This window comes from Echiichthys vipera, assembly GCF_963691815.1.
Source record: "Echiichthys vipera genome assembly, chromosome: X".
Lineage (NCBI taxonomy): Eukaryota > Metazoa > Chordata > Actinopteri > Perciformes > Trachinidae > Echiichthys > Echiichthys vipera.
The window spans coordinates 30,509,730-30,527,238 of NC_139825.1; the positions used below are offsets into that span (position 1 = coordinate 30,509,730).

At 39.1% G+C, this 17,509-nt stretch overlaps 1 protein-coding gene across 2 annotated transcripts in view; it reads right to left on the reverse strand.

Annotated features, from left to right (window-relative positions):
* Positions 1-5,237: 5,237 nt before the first annotated feature.
* Positions 5,238-17,509, reverse strand: part of cpne5b (copine Vb) — a gene marked incomplete at both ends in the record, with an annotated part of 137,806 nt that continues 125,534 nt past the window's right edge. For both annotated transcript variants that reach the window (XM_083938777.1, XM_083938776.1), the window contains 6 exons: positions 5,238-5,429; positions 6,676-6,749; positions 8,800-8,857; positions 14,602-14,704; positions 15,799-15,926; positions 16,175-16,356. In XM_083938777.1, the coding sequence (XP_083794903.1) occupies positions 5,238-5,429; positions 6,676-6,749; positions 8,800-8,857; positions 14,602-14,704; positions 15,799-15,926; positions 16,175-16,356 (737 nt within the window). The remainder of the gene's footprint in view (positions 5,430-6,675; positions 6,750-8,799; positions 8,858-14,601; positions 14,705-15,798; positions 15,927-16,174; positions 16,357-17,509) is intronic.

Sequence of the window (17,509 nt, forward strand, 5' to 3'; positions counted from 1 at the left end):
ACCTCATAGATAATCTGTACTGTAGCTTGCGTGGGCTTCGCGCATGATTTTCTCCTTCACTTGGTACCTGTGCAGCCTGATAATGACTGGCTTTGCTCTCTGCCCTGTCTTCGGCTTCTCTGTAAGCATGCGTTGAGCCCTGTCACATTTTGGTGGTGATTCGCCGAAAACCCTCCATGAGCAGCTCCGCAAAGGAGGCTGCCGGCCGCGGCCCCTTAACTGATCCAGGTATGCCGATAACTTGGCAATTATTCCGCTGGCTCCTGGACTCCAGGTTGCTTACTTTGGCCAGCAGCTTAGCGTTGCTCTCTGCTAGCATGGCACAGGAGTCCTCCAGTGTCAACAAAAGCTTATTGTGGTCGGACACTGTGGCGTGGACGTGGTCTAGCTTTGCTTCGAGCATTGAAATGGAGGCTTTGAGATCGACAGAGAGGGCTTTGAACTCAAATTATCAAAAGTTGCGGGAGCGAGACTCGACCTGTGTCTACTAGGCCTCATATGTGTAAAGGATTTCTTTAAAGGTGGCCTTTTTATTTAATTTGACTATCTAAAGGTGCGTTTTGACATTCCAAACACCCATTCTTTAAATATCTGCAAATCAAGACATGTTTTTTAACTTCCCTAGTAGACATAGAGGAAGATTGCATCCATGATTGTGTTAACAGGGATCCACAAACAAAAGGCTTTATTTCATTTGTATATGATACAAAAATGTAGCTGTTCCTTCCCTTCACCATATAAAGACCAAATGTGAGGAGGATCTTAATCTGCTCAGATGTGATCTAGCAACGGGCAATAAGTTGAGTGAATGCATCATATATCTGTATCAGACAAGATATTTCACAGACTTCACCTTTCCCAGAGCAGACTGGCTAAGCTATATGCCAATGTAGATCCAAGATACAAAAGATGTCGCCAGGTGTAGACCACCCTTCGCCACATTTTTTGGTCTTGTCCAGTGTTCTTCTGGCTATCGATCCTTGATGGCATCTCACATGTTTATAAGAAAAGGATCAGCCCCAATCCAATTATGGCAATATTTGCTGCCTCACACTCACAGGGATCACACTCTCAGCAAATCAAGCAAGTATGGTTGCTTTAGTCACACTTTTTGCCAGGAAGTTAATTCTTAGGAATTGGAAAGGCCCTAATGCTCCAACACAAAAACGCTGGCTTGAGGAAGTACTCGCACATTTGAAACTGCTTGAGAACAGCCTGATGTGGCAGAGCATGCCAACTGTAGCTGTTTGCAGAGTAGTAGTAGTAACACCTAGCTGAATAATGGACATTTTTCTAACAGAGATATGAACTAAAAACACAGAACTGTCTTCCTGTATTTATGTTCCTGCTGCAACCCCAGATGTCTGAGAAATAAACATTGAGCATTCTCACATAATTTTAAGTGATGCATTTTGGATTGCTTGGATTTTTTTCTGTGAAAAAAAATGCTGATGACCCATGAACTGAATCTGTCCAGAGAAAACCAGCTCTAAGTGAGAAAACTTCAAATCAAAGTATGACACTCAAAGAACTTTTATAAAAGTAGTCATTTTTAATTAATTTTCAGTTAAGGCAATCCAATACAAAGCATTTCACAACCCACCATATGACAATAATCATGTACAATAAAATCCATTTAAAGGAAAGTAGGGAATCATGCAAATCAGTAAACTCAATGGATATAAACAAGAGAAATTGTGGGATTAGACAACAAAAATAAATTTGAAAAAAAGAGTTAACTGTAACATGCTAATTTTGCTACAGTCTTTAACCACTGGTGAGACAAAAAATGTTTGGGGAACCAGGCACAAGAGAGAGGAAATAGCAAACAGTCCACAGAGTTCACTGCCATGTTTGGCACTGACATGCATGTAATCTGGTTGGGCTGGTTGCTATTATACAGATGGTGGCACTCTAAAATGTACCCCAAGAAAACATGCAGTCGATCCATCATACTAATAAATTCAGGGCGTTAAGAGGTCACCATAACGACATGGACAACAGGAGCGATGGCTTGTCATACAAACTCCAAAAATAAATATCTTCATTACAGTAAAATTCCCAAAAATATATCAAACATTATACAGTAAGCACTCCTTGCAAGGATGAAGTGCTGTTTTGATATATATGCAAACCAGCTGTTCATTCACTTTTCATTTTAACAGAAGTCCACTCTTAAATTTTCATTGCTGTTTGCCATTTTGACCACCATCAAATAATTTCCTATCCTTCACAAGAGTCACACTTATCCACCTGAGCTGCTTTTCAGTACAGGACAAAATTAGATGCAGTGACTGCCTTTCACATAATTAAGGCCTTTAGTTTGCTACATTAGAAATTTGTTTAGAATCTTTTTTAGCTCAGATTAATTCTGCCTTGCTTTGTCAGTTTAAAAGGGCACCTTTTACAGTCTATCATATTGTACCATTGTTTTTGCATTTGTGCACTCTCCACACCAGTGAGGGGTGCATGAAGGTTAAGGTAGTAAACTAAGTCAAGTGAAACTGGAATAATAATACTAAGAGATAAACAACGGCTGCGGGGAAAGATTAACAAAGATGGGAGAAGTGGAAGAGAGATTTGGAATTTGTTTGTTAGTTTGTCTATGTAATGCTTAAAAAATACAAACAAGATACAGCCATGCTAGCAGCTATGTTAGGGTACACTTAAACAAAACGTTGCTTTGAACTAAATGCTTACATCGATGATGCTAGTGTGCTGACATTTAGAGGTTTTGACACTTAACATGTCAGCCTACTTTTTTATTAAAAATGGAGGGTTCTGCTTGTAGAACTGGAGTTACATCCAGGTAACCACTACTTATCCCCACAAGATTCAGAACAGTAACATGTTGTGATCTATGTTCTTTTTTCATCTTAATAACATTACATTATCTAGTCACGTTTCATTTTTTTACCTTACATGTTCAAAATTTTGGACCCTTTGCTGTCAATTTTAGATTGCACACTTTGCAAATTTGATATCCATCTTCTACAACAACAACAACAAAGGAAGGAATCAGGGTACCATAGATATCGTAACTTCTTCAATTCACAGGGTTAGGAAACCGTGAAGATATGACACCGTGATTATGGCAAAATTATTAAATCACAACCTCCCTAGATTTGGCTCGTGGACTATTTCACTATAAACAATGAGAAACAAAACAAATGAATTAATGTCACTTCAACTTGAGTAGAACTATTTTTTGATTTGTCAGATGACAGGCATGATGGGATAGAAGATTTGAGTGTTACATTGTATTCTGTGCTTTGATCAAAAACTTTTCTCCTTGTGGTTGTTTTAATCCTACTTATGAATTTGATTTGCTACTTGAAAGCCAGTGTTTTTGTTTCTTCTCATTAAATCGAAGTTACAGATGGTCGGAGGCTACACAATGCCAAACTAATATTAGCACAAAAGAATCCCTCTTTGCCCAAGGCCGATTGTTTATGTGTTTAAACACGAGATAATTACTTATGTAGTGAATGTAATGAACATAAATCCTAAAGCTCTGGAGACCGATTGTGAACTGTTGCCCACCAGAGACTTGTAATACACTGCGGAAAGGACCGAGCTGTATGAAATGTCGACTAAATCTCCAGGGAGGAACACTGACTGTGATAGTACAGACTTACAGTGCTAAGTCTATGATGACAGAAGTTATGTGGCTGCTGATGCATGGCCGCTGGGGGCTTACAGACTTACTGACATGAGAGTCTCTGGGTTGCAAAGATGGTGTGTTTGGGATCGTATCAGGGCTGGATTAACTCACAATTGGGCCTTGGAGCAAAAATTAGACGTGGCCCTAATTAATCACCGCGCCCCTGTGGTTCTCCTAAATCATTTAGCAACATACACCAACCAATGTTCCTACATTGTAGTGCTATCTTTCCCCCATGTTAGCTGGGTCAGTAAATGGTATTTTTTACAAGATACACATTATTTTATTAATATGTAACATGTACGCATCAACTCAAAATGGAAGAGCTATGGAAACTAAATTTTGACACAGTGACTCTCTACACAATTAGATAATAATCACTGCCTTAATGCCCTCACAATATCCGTCTATATTGCGCTTTTGTGGTGTGTATTACTTAAAAGTGTCAATGTATTTATTCCATGTTTTGTAATATGTTGCACCCTTTATTTCTTTTTTACTGTCATGGCTTGCCTTTTTAGGTATATATATAAAATGTATTTTGTAAATTACAAAACATTTATTCTTTTTGGGGTAATAATAATGATAATAAAAATAAGAAACCAAGGTTTTGATTGATCGGTTAACGTTCCTCTTGTGCGACATTGTTCTTAGTGATGGGACTCATATTTTCAATATTTTATATTGAATTTTAGCTGCAGTACAAACATATTTGACTTGCATAATTTAATTGAGTTCTTTCCAGTGAATGGAGGCATTCAAAATTATTAAATATGATCAGCCTGGTAGCATCATCACAAGCTTGTCCTTGGTATAAAGACAGGTTGTGCTTTTGATATGCAATTGCTTAAAAATACTTTGTGACCACTTCAGAAAAGATCTATCAAATGTCCATGCCACTCTGATTAACATTGGAGAATAAATATGCTGGGATATGGGGAATTAACTTCTCATACAGCATGCTTTTATAAACATTTACCTAAGAAAGAAGAGAAGAGGTGACACCTAACAGTATGAAAAGCCTGATTCATGTTTAGAATGTATTAAACTGTAAACTACACACCTTTAGTTTTTCCTTCACCATAACTGATGCATTAGCAGATATGGAGATAATCCCCAAATATAAAAACTAATTCCAGAGGGGAAAGGGTGCCTTAAAAAATATCACTGCGTTAGGCCACACCAATGACTGACGAGCAAGGCTTAGGTCAAAGTTCACATGTCCTGATACAATTATAGAAACAACCACAGACAGGCACAAGTTTTAACCACAACATGACCTTTTTGAACCAACTTGCTGTCAAATTGGATGTGAAACAGTCACTGCCTCAGTGTCGTTTAAAAGGCTTTCAATGTGTCGTAGAAAGTTTGAGCCTCTCTTTAAGAGAAATCATCCAAAATTAATATATCACAGAAAAACAACCCCCCAAAAATACTGCTCCAATAGTCACTTGGAGGATACGGCACACAATTCAACAACCATTTCCTGGTGCGTCAGCTCCTGTTTGCACTAAAAAACAGGAGGTAGAGAGTTCCCGCTGTCAGTCCTCAGTAAAAAGCCAAGAGGAAGGCTTCAGATCAGTGTGTGGTGGTGTGTGTGTCCAGGCGGTGTGTAGGGAGGTGGTGCCGGGTTGGGTTTGATCCCCCGGCTCTTCATGTAAGAGATGAACTGGTCCGGGATCTCTGCTAGCACATCTTTAGCTAGCCGAGCCATGCTCAACACGTGGTTGCCTGTCCGGTCCATATAATCTCTGAAGGGAACAAACTGAAGACGAAGAGAACAAAGTACTCAATATCAATATGCTTGTATACAGCAGTCATTTAAGGGCCTTGACACCATATGGTACCCTGTGTCTAGCATAATTCCATTTAGGGCTCCTGGACTACTGCTGTAGTGATTCATGAAAAGCTCTAAATACTTTTTGACAATGTACATAAGTAGGATTTGGGAACAGGGTATTGCACTGAAAGGAGAAATCCAGAGGGCTCATGTTTAAGCCCCCATGTTAGTCAACATTTGCCAGATCCTACAAGCTTTATATTCTGATCTGTCACTAATCCTGTGCTCAAGACCAAGATAAATGTTTTTCTACTCGAGAATGATAAAATGACTCCGGACTTTTGTGTCTTTTGGATTATTTGCCATAGCACATTGAGGTTGCCCCAGGAAACTGTTTAGCAGAGGGGGTAAGCCACCCATACCCTGACAACTCCACTATAACACCCTGCACATCATCGTCAGCCCACCAGAGAGACACTAAATTATTTTGATATTACAGAAACCGAAAGGTGACGACCTTATAGTTCTGTGAATAAGAGATGTACGGTTACCTTGAGTGACATATGATGTCATACATGTCAAAACTTTTGATTTGACATGTGATTGTCTTCATGGAAATTCACAGAAAGCTCACAGATATCCAAGATGTGCCAATGTAAACAGATGGTGTTTTGTCAAAAACAGACGTGTACCAGCACAACTGAGGCAACAGCATGAATTTAAAATGTAAATGTAATTGAAGGACAAACTGTAAATCAATAGAAACTAGGGCTTCATGATATAAGGAAAATATGCCATATGCAATATTGTTGAATATCACAATAACAATATCACTTTCAAAAAATAAAATGGAAAATAAAGTGTAGTCAGTTCTTCCTTTCTACTGCTATTAGTTCACTGCTAAAATACAATAAATTGCATGTTGAATTAAACTGAAAGGAAATAATTTTCAACATAATTGTAATGAACAAATTGAACAGTGAACTGAACACAAGGCACCAATGAAAAAAATGTGTTACATTTTAAAGTGCGGTTTTCTACTTACTTTTAACCAACTCAATCTTTTTTGTCTTTTGTAATGTGTTAAGTTGATATTGTGACGATAAATTTAAATTATACAGCCTTAAAATTATTAAAATTCTTGAAATTCAGTGAATGTGTTTTTCCAGCTGCTGGTATTGATCTGCAATGCATACTGTCAAAGTTTATTTCATGCAGTAAAGATAGTCACCTGAACAATGTCTCTCTCTGCTAGTTTTCCCCGGGATGAGATCCTGATGTCATCACCATCTAGCTCCACCATAGCTGGAAGACATTTGTTCACACGCACGCACGCGCACACACACACACACACACACACACACACACACACACACACACACACACACACACACACACACACACACACACACACACACACACACACACACACACACACACACACACACACACACACACACACACACACACACACACACACACAAACACACACACACACACACACACACAAACACACACATATTCATGGAGGTATACACACATGCAGTGTGAGAACTGAGCAGATACTGCTGCCTTTAGTGCAGAGATAAGGTTGATACACTACTGAAGTACAGGTTTTATTACCATACATCATAATAATACCACATCTTCTTTCTTCAGCATTAGTTAAGGGCACAGGGTGTTGAGCTGTACAGTTGCAGCCTGTCTTTATTGCATGTCTAATCAACTAATACGTCCTTTATTATAGTCTCTGTGCAATCAAGTATCATCTGTACTAAACCCATCAAAACCAGCCATTAACCTCAACCATTTCTTCTACAGTTACTCCTGCATCCACCCACACATTCCATTCTCTACTCACGCAAATGAGATTGTACAGTGATTTTCTCCCCAGTGTTTCTCTGAATTGGTGCCAAAGAGGTTATTGTTGGCTGTAACAGTAGAAGGGCTCTGTTTAGATGATATGTGGCTCATGGTCCCAAGTGCATTACACAGGTGCATTTAGGGAGTGTCCACCACGATTTGCACATATTCCGGGCACAAAATAGGGCGCAAGGGGCAAAGGGGTTGTATTTTGTCTCTTAATTAATCACAAGAGTGTAATCTCCTACGTCCTTTAAATGCCAGGTATGCCTGGAGTGGGTACATTGCTATTTATATGGCGGATTAGGAAAATTGGAGAAGTGAGCGATTTTCTCCTGAGGAAACAGATCTGCTTGTGTACAAAGCTCTGGACCCTCCCCAGTCTCACTATCCTGTGTCCCATCAACAGCTCCATTTGACCACGTACATCTATGAGCAAATGCATCTATAACCAATTTAACTGAGGAGGAGGAACACTGCTCTGTCTGTGTGTGGACAATCATGATGCGTTGATCGGCTCAAATGCCATCTCAATCCACCTGTACAGTTAAATCACCCGCCTGCCACTCACCTCCCCTCTAGGCTGTAGCTTAAATTATGAATTGTATTGATGTACACATGTTTTCTTGAATTATTTACTTTTAATAATTGTAAGTGTTTCCATGTGTTCAGTAAAGTCACTGCAGCGAATGGCATGGGGCATTTATGTAGCAAAACTTTAAAAAAATGTATGTATATGTATATATGCTGTATATATATATATATTTATATATATATATATAAGTATATATAAGTGATCGACAGACAGTAAAGTGGGAAGAGAGAGGTGGTGACACGCAGCAAAGGGCCGCAGATCGTATTCAATCCTGAGCCAAGCCTGCGCCCCGCCTCTGCTCTCCGCTATGTCCACATCCATCCATCCGCTATTAATAAGAATATACATTTTTTTGATCCAACAGGCTAGATCTGGGGATTATTCACAGCGCCGTATACAACACTTAAATGCTGTGATTCTGTGAATTGCTAATCTTAATAAGTCCTCTAAGTACAGCAAAAAGTGTGCCTCTGACCTTAGACCATGTTTTTGGTGATGCCTCAAAATAGCAATACGCAACACTGCACCTGACCACATCTAATTTTTGGACCAGCACACCCATACACGTGGGCACAAGTACATTTGCAACTTACACAAAGTGGGCACTGGGAGTGAAAATGACAACTGCATCATTCTGAAACTAACAATGACAATTGCGCTACGCTTTGCCGCGGTTGGAAGATAGAGCCCATAAACTGTGAGTTGTATGAATTTAAATGTCAGCTATTGTTTTAATCTGTTTCACTGACTTGATTCATGTAGGTGGTATAAAAATGCCAGACTATAACACTGCTAAAGTTTTAGAAGAGGCTGTCTTTACTATAACATCTTGTATGTGCCTGCCGTAACAAAAGAATATATAAGTGTAAAATTCATGCAGAAGTCAAAAGATTGTACCGTCAAACTCAGCCTGACCCACTCCAACTATGATGATCGACATAGGAAGCTTGGCGCCCTGCAGAGAAATAAATCAAAAAAGAATAATTGAAAAACATTTTTTTTTTCTCAAACATGGACACGTTTCTTTTATTCAATGACAGAGAGATGCTTGTCCACATCACCACTGACCTTAAGCGCTCATTACTGTATGTCAGACATAATAGCAGTTGCATGCTCACCCATGTCAGTTACAGCCGCATTAATGTTCTGTATCATTCTTTAACTAACTGGATGACCTTTAAGTAAGACAAGGCCTCCAGAGAGAAAAATAGGGTGAGTTAGAGACAGGAAGTCAGAGAATGACAGCGAAACGGGGAGATACTTTAACAGTAAGATGTTTTATGTCCCTGCATCCAATTTTCTGTCATTTGAATGCTTTCTGGTTCATATCTTGGAATGATACACTCCGTATTTGCCCACTAAATGCTGGTTATCAGGCTGAGGATCGGAGATTAAACACACTGACAACACTAACAGCATCTATCAAGATAATGGGACAACAGGTCAGCCAAGTACCCAAGCTGTTTCAATAGCTGAAAAAAAAAAGGGTGGCTGTGGTTTAGGAGGTAGAGCCGGTTTTCCACTAATAAATGTACTAAGTCTAATCGGTGGTTATATCCCTGGCTACTCCAGTCTGCATGTCGATTTGTCCTTGGACAAGACAAATTGCTCCAGAAGGCTGTGTCATCAGTGTGTGAATGTGCATCTGAATGTTTAGATTAGATTCTGATGAACAAACGGCACCCTGTATGGCAGCCTCTGCCATCAGAGTATGAATGTGTTTGTGAATGTGGGTAGTAGTAGTGTACATTAAATGCAGATCTACTAAAAGAGCTGTGTTTTAACATTATATGAGAAGCTGGTTAAGGCTTAAAGGAGACATTTATCCACAGGGAGGAACATGGTTAGCAGACACCTTGATATGGTCTTACATGGCAGGTGTGGTATGCTGGCATTTGTGCACTGGGAGAGGAGGGAGATGGAGGAGGTGCCAACTTCAATTAATACAGCGACCATCCTCAGTCACTCGCCAGCCACTCCCAAGCCACACCTCAAGTCAGTTAAAACTGCTGATAGTCTCTCTTCTGTGGAGGTTTACAGTTTAACCTTTAAACACAGGCTAAATCTAGACAGTCAGTTAAACAGCAAAATATGCCATCATTATGAAACATGTAGGACTGGGAAATGTTCAACATCATTATCATTATTACTATTTTTGCAGGTATTTGGTAAATTAAGGGATCATGAAAGTAAAAAAAAAGTATCTGTACCAAAATTTAAGAAAATCCATTCGATATTGGAACCGTTGAGTGTCTATTGTGCACTGAGCGCTGCATGTTTGGAGTTTTTTTTTTTGTGGTCGCCCAGGTGTGCCAACATCCAATCACAGACTACCACGAAGACTAACTGTCACTTTCTAAATGTAACCTGTAAGTGCTGAACAACAACAGCAGAGGAGAAATTAATACTATAGGACTGCATCTTTATATATATGTGCTTTAGCTATCAGTATAGTCACTGTTACTTTTGTGGTTGCTTGCATCTCTGGAAGTGTGTCTGTCTGTCCGTCTTTGTGTCTGTCTTTGTCTCTCTCTGTACATCTGTCTTTTCTCTCTTTCTCTCTTCTTTTCCTCTTCCCCAACTGGCCAAGACAGATGGCCGTCCTCAATAGAGCTGGATCTATGTAAATCATAAATAAGTCATAGAGTGTGGTCTATACCTACTCTGTAAAGTGTCCTGAGATCATTTTTGTCATGATTTGGCAATATAAATAAAATTAAATCAAATTGAATTGAATGTGTGTCCTCTCTCCCTACACGCCTCAGCCTTCATCCAGAGCAGACATTCTACCTTTATTGTGTCAACATTTTTACGTCCGCAGCAGAGGGGTTCTCACAATATCATATGATGAGAGACAGAATGCTTTTGTGGACACACAGCGGCTATATTGGTGTCTTTTGTAATTTCTGGAAGGATTATATTATAATAACTATATTACATAATATTAATTATATATTTTTACAAAGAATGTATAACAAGTACAGTTTTGCCCCTGTCACAGGGAAAATGTACTATGGCAAATCAGGTAACCTTTGGTACATGGGGTAAGAGCAGTTTCTGTTGACACCACCGCAGCAGCAGAATATCAGCGCGATTATCAGTGCTCAACATAACTCCTGTCAGGGCCTGTCCTCCCACGCACAACACTCATAGTTGCAGATATGTACGCATAAGTCACCAAAAATAACCTGGCAATCCACCATGCCCCACTTTTGCCATTCTCCTGTCACTGTGTCAAGCGGTGGAGATCCAGTTTAATGAGACAAAAAAAACAAGGCATCAATCAACACTCAATTCTTCAACTACTCACTCTGCAAGTGCTGCTTCAATCCAAATATCATGCATGTACATACATGCTTTGATGGCTGTGTGTTCTTGCATATATGGCTGCACAAATGCACACATTAACAGTTTTATGGATATACGTTTAGAGATGTGACTGTCCTGCAGCAAAGGGGGGTCACCTGAGCCACTGGACCACCTCTCATTGGCTGTCTCAGAGTTCAGCTCAGCAGAATGAGGACACTTAAAAAGCCAGCTGAGCGCAGATACATAATTATAAAAGTAGCACACATCCAGCTGGTTGACTAGAATGCAAGGAGTAATCAGCAGCTGTCATATATAGTCATTTATCCTTCACATGTTGACAGGCTAAACTGTGTTAAAAAGGACATAAAATGATTGAATAAAAATAAAATTGTTGTGCACTTGTTTAATGCTGTCACATACCGTACTTTACTAACCAAGTGCTCTTTATATTTATCCGTGATCTACAATTTCTCGTGGATCATCTCAATTAGTATAGGTTTGGTTTCTTTACTTGCACTGCTTCAATTGTTGTACTTTAATAACTTTAGTTGGTTTAATCACATTCATGTTCTCAGAGACACATACCTTTGCTGAGACAGCCAAGACAGCACAGTTTATTATTATAACAGAAAATGTTAGATATACTGCTAATTAACAGGACAAAAAAGAAAAAAATCCTGGTGGAGTTAACAACCCTCATTAAACAAATTAAAGCAATTATCAGCTAAGGTGCTGTATTTAGTCACATATGTCCAGGGGGCTCTGAATTAGTGAATCCTAACCTTGTTCATGTTGGTATGTTAATATTTGATTATTAGTGTGCATGTAAATTGATTCATTATGTGATGAGGCAAAGCTTGATGGCAGTAGCAACATTAACAAAGTATACAGGGCTTAGAATTTAATGTATTTTGGCACAAAAAATTCTGAATAGAGGTAAAATGGTTGAGAAGTACTTGTGGTGAGCCCCCCGCACTGATAAAAGAGATGAAGCACAAAACACAAGTAGAATATTTGAAAATAAATCAAAGGCAGCCGAGAATTTTGTAATAGACTGAATGTGATGGCAGAAGTATGAAGAGAGCAGATGAAGAGATTTAGATCTTTGAGAGGGTAAGAGATAGAGAGAGACAACAAAAGTATTTATATTTGTGAGTGAGGGCTCCGCAGAGAGAGAGAGAGAGAGAGATAGATAGATAGGGTGAGACAGTGAGTGAGGAAACAGAGCTGTGAGCAGAGAAGGGGGATGCAGAGTGATTGACAGGTGGATTTCTGTAGTATAGCAGATTATGTTGCGACTGAAACACCTTTTTGTTCCACCACATGGGTCTATATATTACTGAAATGATTCATTTCCACACTGACATTGACCGAAACTCACAAAACCATGTGCAAGCACAAATGCAAAACCACTCTAAAAGTAAATACCCAACATACAGAGAGTAATGCACAGTCAGGCTTCCTCTTGGTCTTTCTTGAAGGTGCCTTCCAGCCTGAATAAGTATGAGGAAAGACTTTATATATAACCTCAGCAGTGTGTCCTTTCTTGCCCAGGATCCGTGAAGAGTTAAAGGGAAAGCAGTGGAAGCATCAGTAGACAGAGGGGAGGCAGTGAGATAGAGCAGCAGGCAAGATCTTAAAAGGAAGGTGTGGCTGTTCTAATGTTTCGACTAACAGTCGCAAATTCCCTTTAAATCCAGTCTGCTGGATGTTCTGTGCCTACTACTTGATGAGGAGGAGGAGGAGAAGGGGAGAAAAGAGGAAGAGACAAAAGAAGGGAAAAGGAAGCCAGCCAACTATTTAAAGCTGTCTAAAAAAGGCAGGGCAAGTCTTGGGGAAAGCTCAGAGGAATTAAGCACAATAAAGTTTTTATTATTCACAGAAACAGGTACATCTTTTCAAGTTTCCTTACATTTCCTAGTTTTAATTCCTTTATTATGCCTAATATTTGTAAAAAACAATATTAGAATATTTTCTACATTTAAACAAATGTTTGATGTTTCATCCTGCACCCAGGGGCAGGTAAATTTAGCACCAAGACTACACCAAGACTAGAGTAACGACTTACTACAAAGCCATGCTGCTGTTGTAATAAATTCAGAACGTGGTTTGGCATTGTCTTGCTGAAATAACAGCATATGTTGCTTCCAAACCTGTATATACTGTTCAGCAATAATGTTGCCTTCACATGTGCAGGTTACCTATGCCATGTGCACTAAAGTACCCCTGAACCCTCACGGATGGTAGTTTTTGAACTGTGTGCTGATAACGCGGCATCCATCATTTCCAAAATAATTTCAAATTTTGACTCGTCATACCACTGACAGTTTTTCACTTCCCCTCAGTTCATCTTAAATGAGTTAATTCATTTTTAATGCAGTGCTGTCCAAGGGTCCAAAGATCACCAATATCCAATATTGGTTTTCAGCCTTGCCCCTTGTATACAGAGATTTCTTCAGATTTTCGGAATATTCTAATGATATTATACTGTAGACAATGAAATCCCTAAATTCTTTGTAATTTTACATTGAGAAATTTGCCAGTACAGTATTTCACACATCTTGAAGGCTTTGCAAATCATCACATTCTGTTTCTATTAACATTTACACAGCGTCTGTCCACAACAACGTGGCTGAGATTTATTTCAACGAAGCTTACAGCTGACTTTGTGTGGCTGCAGCAGGGCAGGACATGCTGAATTTTGAGGAATAGCGTGGGAGCTCTAGGCCGCTGATGGCATGATGGGACTGGAAGGCCTGGCACTGTTCATCTGTTTACACTGTCTGCACTGACATGGAGCTGGTTAAAAGACTCTTGCACCCCTCCCTCTCTCCAACTTTCATTTCACAGAAACTTTAAGGACAGTAGAGGATTATTTGCAGCAAGAACAAAAACATTCTTATTCAGTGCTAAGCTACTTTGGTAGAGCTATCAGGTAAATCATTAGTTTATATATTAATCTTGCAATTACAGTCAGTTATGTGGAGCCATTATGCAAATTGTTTTTCTTCACAGAGTGCGGCAACAACTACGACTTTCACATTCCTCCTTCTGTGTTTGAATCAGAGTGAAAAACCACAATGAACATCCAGACTGCATATTTTTGTCTGAGAGAAAGCTAGAGCTAATCAGAGACACAGTATTCACTCAGTCTAATAAAAATCATTACTAGTGCTGAAACATTTAGTTGATTTATAATTTAGCCTATTGACAGTAAATCAACATCAATATTTATAATCATCTAATGGTTTAAGTTATATAATAATACATATCAAGTTTTTACAGTTTAACAGCTTTTAAAAGGAGTGTTTTGTTTACTACTATTAATATTTATTTCTGTTCTCTTTAAGTTACTCCCGACAAATAGCATCCCCCCCTTCCCCTTCTTACATTTACAATGGCCTCTTTGGTCTGGGCCATGTCGGAAATGACGCCGTCTGTGATGATGAGGAGCACAAAGTACTGAGAACCGTCCTGCACCGCAGCTGCGTACCTGCACACACAGAAATTAGCTGTATGATATCCTTAATATAAGAATAAATGTGACTTGAAGATATATTAAAGGATTTATTTAAGGATTGGTTGGTAAGGATTAGAAAATAAATCGATGACAGTACATGACTTGGCACTTTCACTGCAGACAAATTCAATAAAAATGTTATCTGTTTTTTGCTATGCTTCAGGTAACACTAATAAAAATGCCACACAAATGCATATTGATTAATAAGGCCAAACAATCAAGTTTGATACAAAGCTGGTTTACTCAGTTTGACTCATAGATTAACACCTTTTGTTAAAAATCTCTCCCTACTTGAGTTCACCTATTCAAATGCTAAATACCAATACAGGTTGTGTATTGTCACAGCTATGGCTCCCTGCCGCAGTTTAAAGAGTGTGACCCTGTTTTTTTTTTTTATCAGAATGACATTTTTAATTAGGACAGAGTATTGGAGTAATCAGATTGAGAATTGTTTGAATATGGCTCAACAAATGAGACGGCGAGGGAATCTGTGACAGTGAGAGGTGGTGGTGTGTGTCAGGGACACAACAATCCACACAGATCATGCCACAGTTTGCATACTTTTATATGTTAAAGGCCACCTGCCCATTTGTTCCATCAGCTTAATCAGCCACTCTTTTATCTAAATTCATATTCAATGTTACATCCTGTTTGTGGCGAACAGATGTTACTGCCATTGCCAGTAGGTTTGTTGGATAAACACTGGGCAATGTGTCCAGGTCTCTGCATATAAACACTTTTAAAATATATTTAAGAAAATCTGTGCAGGTTTCACCGTTTTTATCGTTGTGTTTTTAGTATTCAAATGGAAATATGAACAATGTAAATTGAAGGAAGGAACAAAAAGTCCAAACCATCACAAAATAAATAATATAAAATATCAAATCCAAACTTGTATTTTTAATTTGCATGTGTCAATCCATTAATATCTATAAAAGCATACATAGCTTTAGTATAGTAACAAACCAGACAAGAAATAGTCCATCTGATTAATGTAGTCTTGCCCTTGTTGCTGTGCCACTTAGCAAAAAAGTAGCACTTATGCCCCAGCTGCATTATACTCTCACCTGGCGACATGGTTCACCACAGGAGCAAAGTTAGTTGGCCCGTACAGCTGCACTGTCTTCAGACTCTGGTGGTAGGCCTCTAAGATGCCCTCAATGCCATTGCAGTAAGGGTTTTCCAGATTTCCATTCTTAAAAGGAGAAGCAGTGAAAGTCAATTTCACAGACTTGGTTAATACATTTGTCAAACTCGGAAACACCAATATCTTTATCAAAGTACACTGGTTTCATTAGTTGTAATTATTGATTCTGATGAACCAGCTCATGCACAGAATCCATAAATCAAAGTTGAAAGTTGTAAATAACAAGCATGAAAAGCCTTGATACAAAGTATCTGAACTGATTAATCAAAGGTGAAATGCGGAGAGGTTGACTTTACCAGTGGAAACTCATGTGAAACCCGTCCATCAGGGGGCAGTTTGGCTCCAAAGCCCAGAGCAGGGAACATCTTGTCACTGTCATAGTCCTGAATGATCTCCCCGACAGCTTTTAGGGCCATGGCGTAGGCGTTCAGCTGGTAGGGGTTCATGTAGTGCAGAGAAGTCGACTGAGAGGGGTTACCTGTCGACCAATTAATCAATCCCGAGGTCATTGTGTGTGTGAGTGTGTGTGTGTGTGTGTGTGTGTGTGTGTGTGTGTGTGTGTGTGTGTGGGGGGGTGGGGGGGTTACTTATAGAATGTAAGGTACTGTTTTTGTGCAATGACAAGACATTAAAACACAGTTTTTTTTCTCCTGCCATGGACCAGTAGAGCTCGTGTTCAGTGCTCAGACTTGATCAATCATAACTTAGAAATTCAGTTTGTGACAAAATCGAGGGCAATCCATTAACAAACAGTAGGAGGAAAGCCATTGTGAGAGTACATTCATTAATTATTTGAGCATTTCAACTTTATAAAGCAGATGTCTGCTCAAGGATACTTCAAGATGTAGACAGGAGGAGGATTGAAGCTCCAACCTCCTCATTTTGGTCTAAAGCCCAACAGCTCTACCCCCTGTGCCATATTTGCCCACATTTAGAAAGCTTGTCAATAACCATGGCCTTCTCAAATATCCTCTCTGTAATAACACACCATAAAGTCATTCAGTAAAAAAAGACCAGCTGGGATACTTGGAGTGTGCTAAGAAAATATTGCTCTCTCACATTTTGGCAAATATCTTTCTTGTTTTATAGTATACCGTACAGCGTACACCACTGGCACAGTAGCAGCAGTTTGACAAACATCGACACTGCAACACTACTTAGATCTGTTCTCATGTTAGAATAGTCATGAATGTGTTGGTATTTGTTATGTGTTCATTCAAATATAATACCATAATATAAGTTACCTGAGTGTAGCCCTTAAAACATGTTATTCATAATACATTAATATAATACTACACGACACAGCAGAGACTGATAACATTTGCAGCTTACGTTAAAGCAGATAAACACATTTTTGGTAGTGTAAAGGCTTTGATAGCTTTTGGTGTACCTAGTTTTTATCATACCACAGACCCATGTACACCTTTTCCAGCTTGACGTTTCTACCCCATTTGCTTTATTTTATTTTTGCTAAAATGCCTGTTATTTGTATTGACAGAGCATAGGAGGACTAGATAACTGGGAAAAGCTATCACTTATAGGGACAATGTATGTGCAGTATGTGAGCCAGCACCTTCTGTTTGTGTGATTGATTCTGAAATGGGACATGCCACAGTCAAAGAGCACTACTA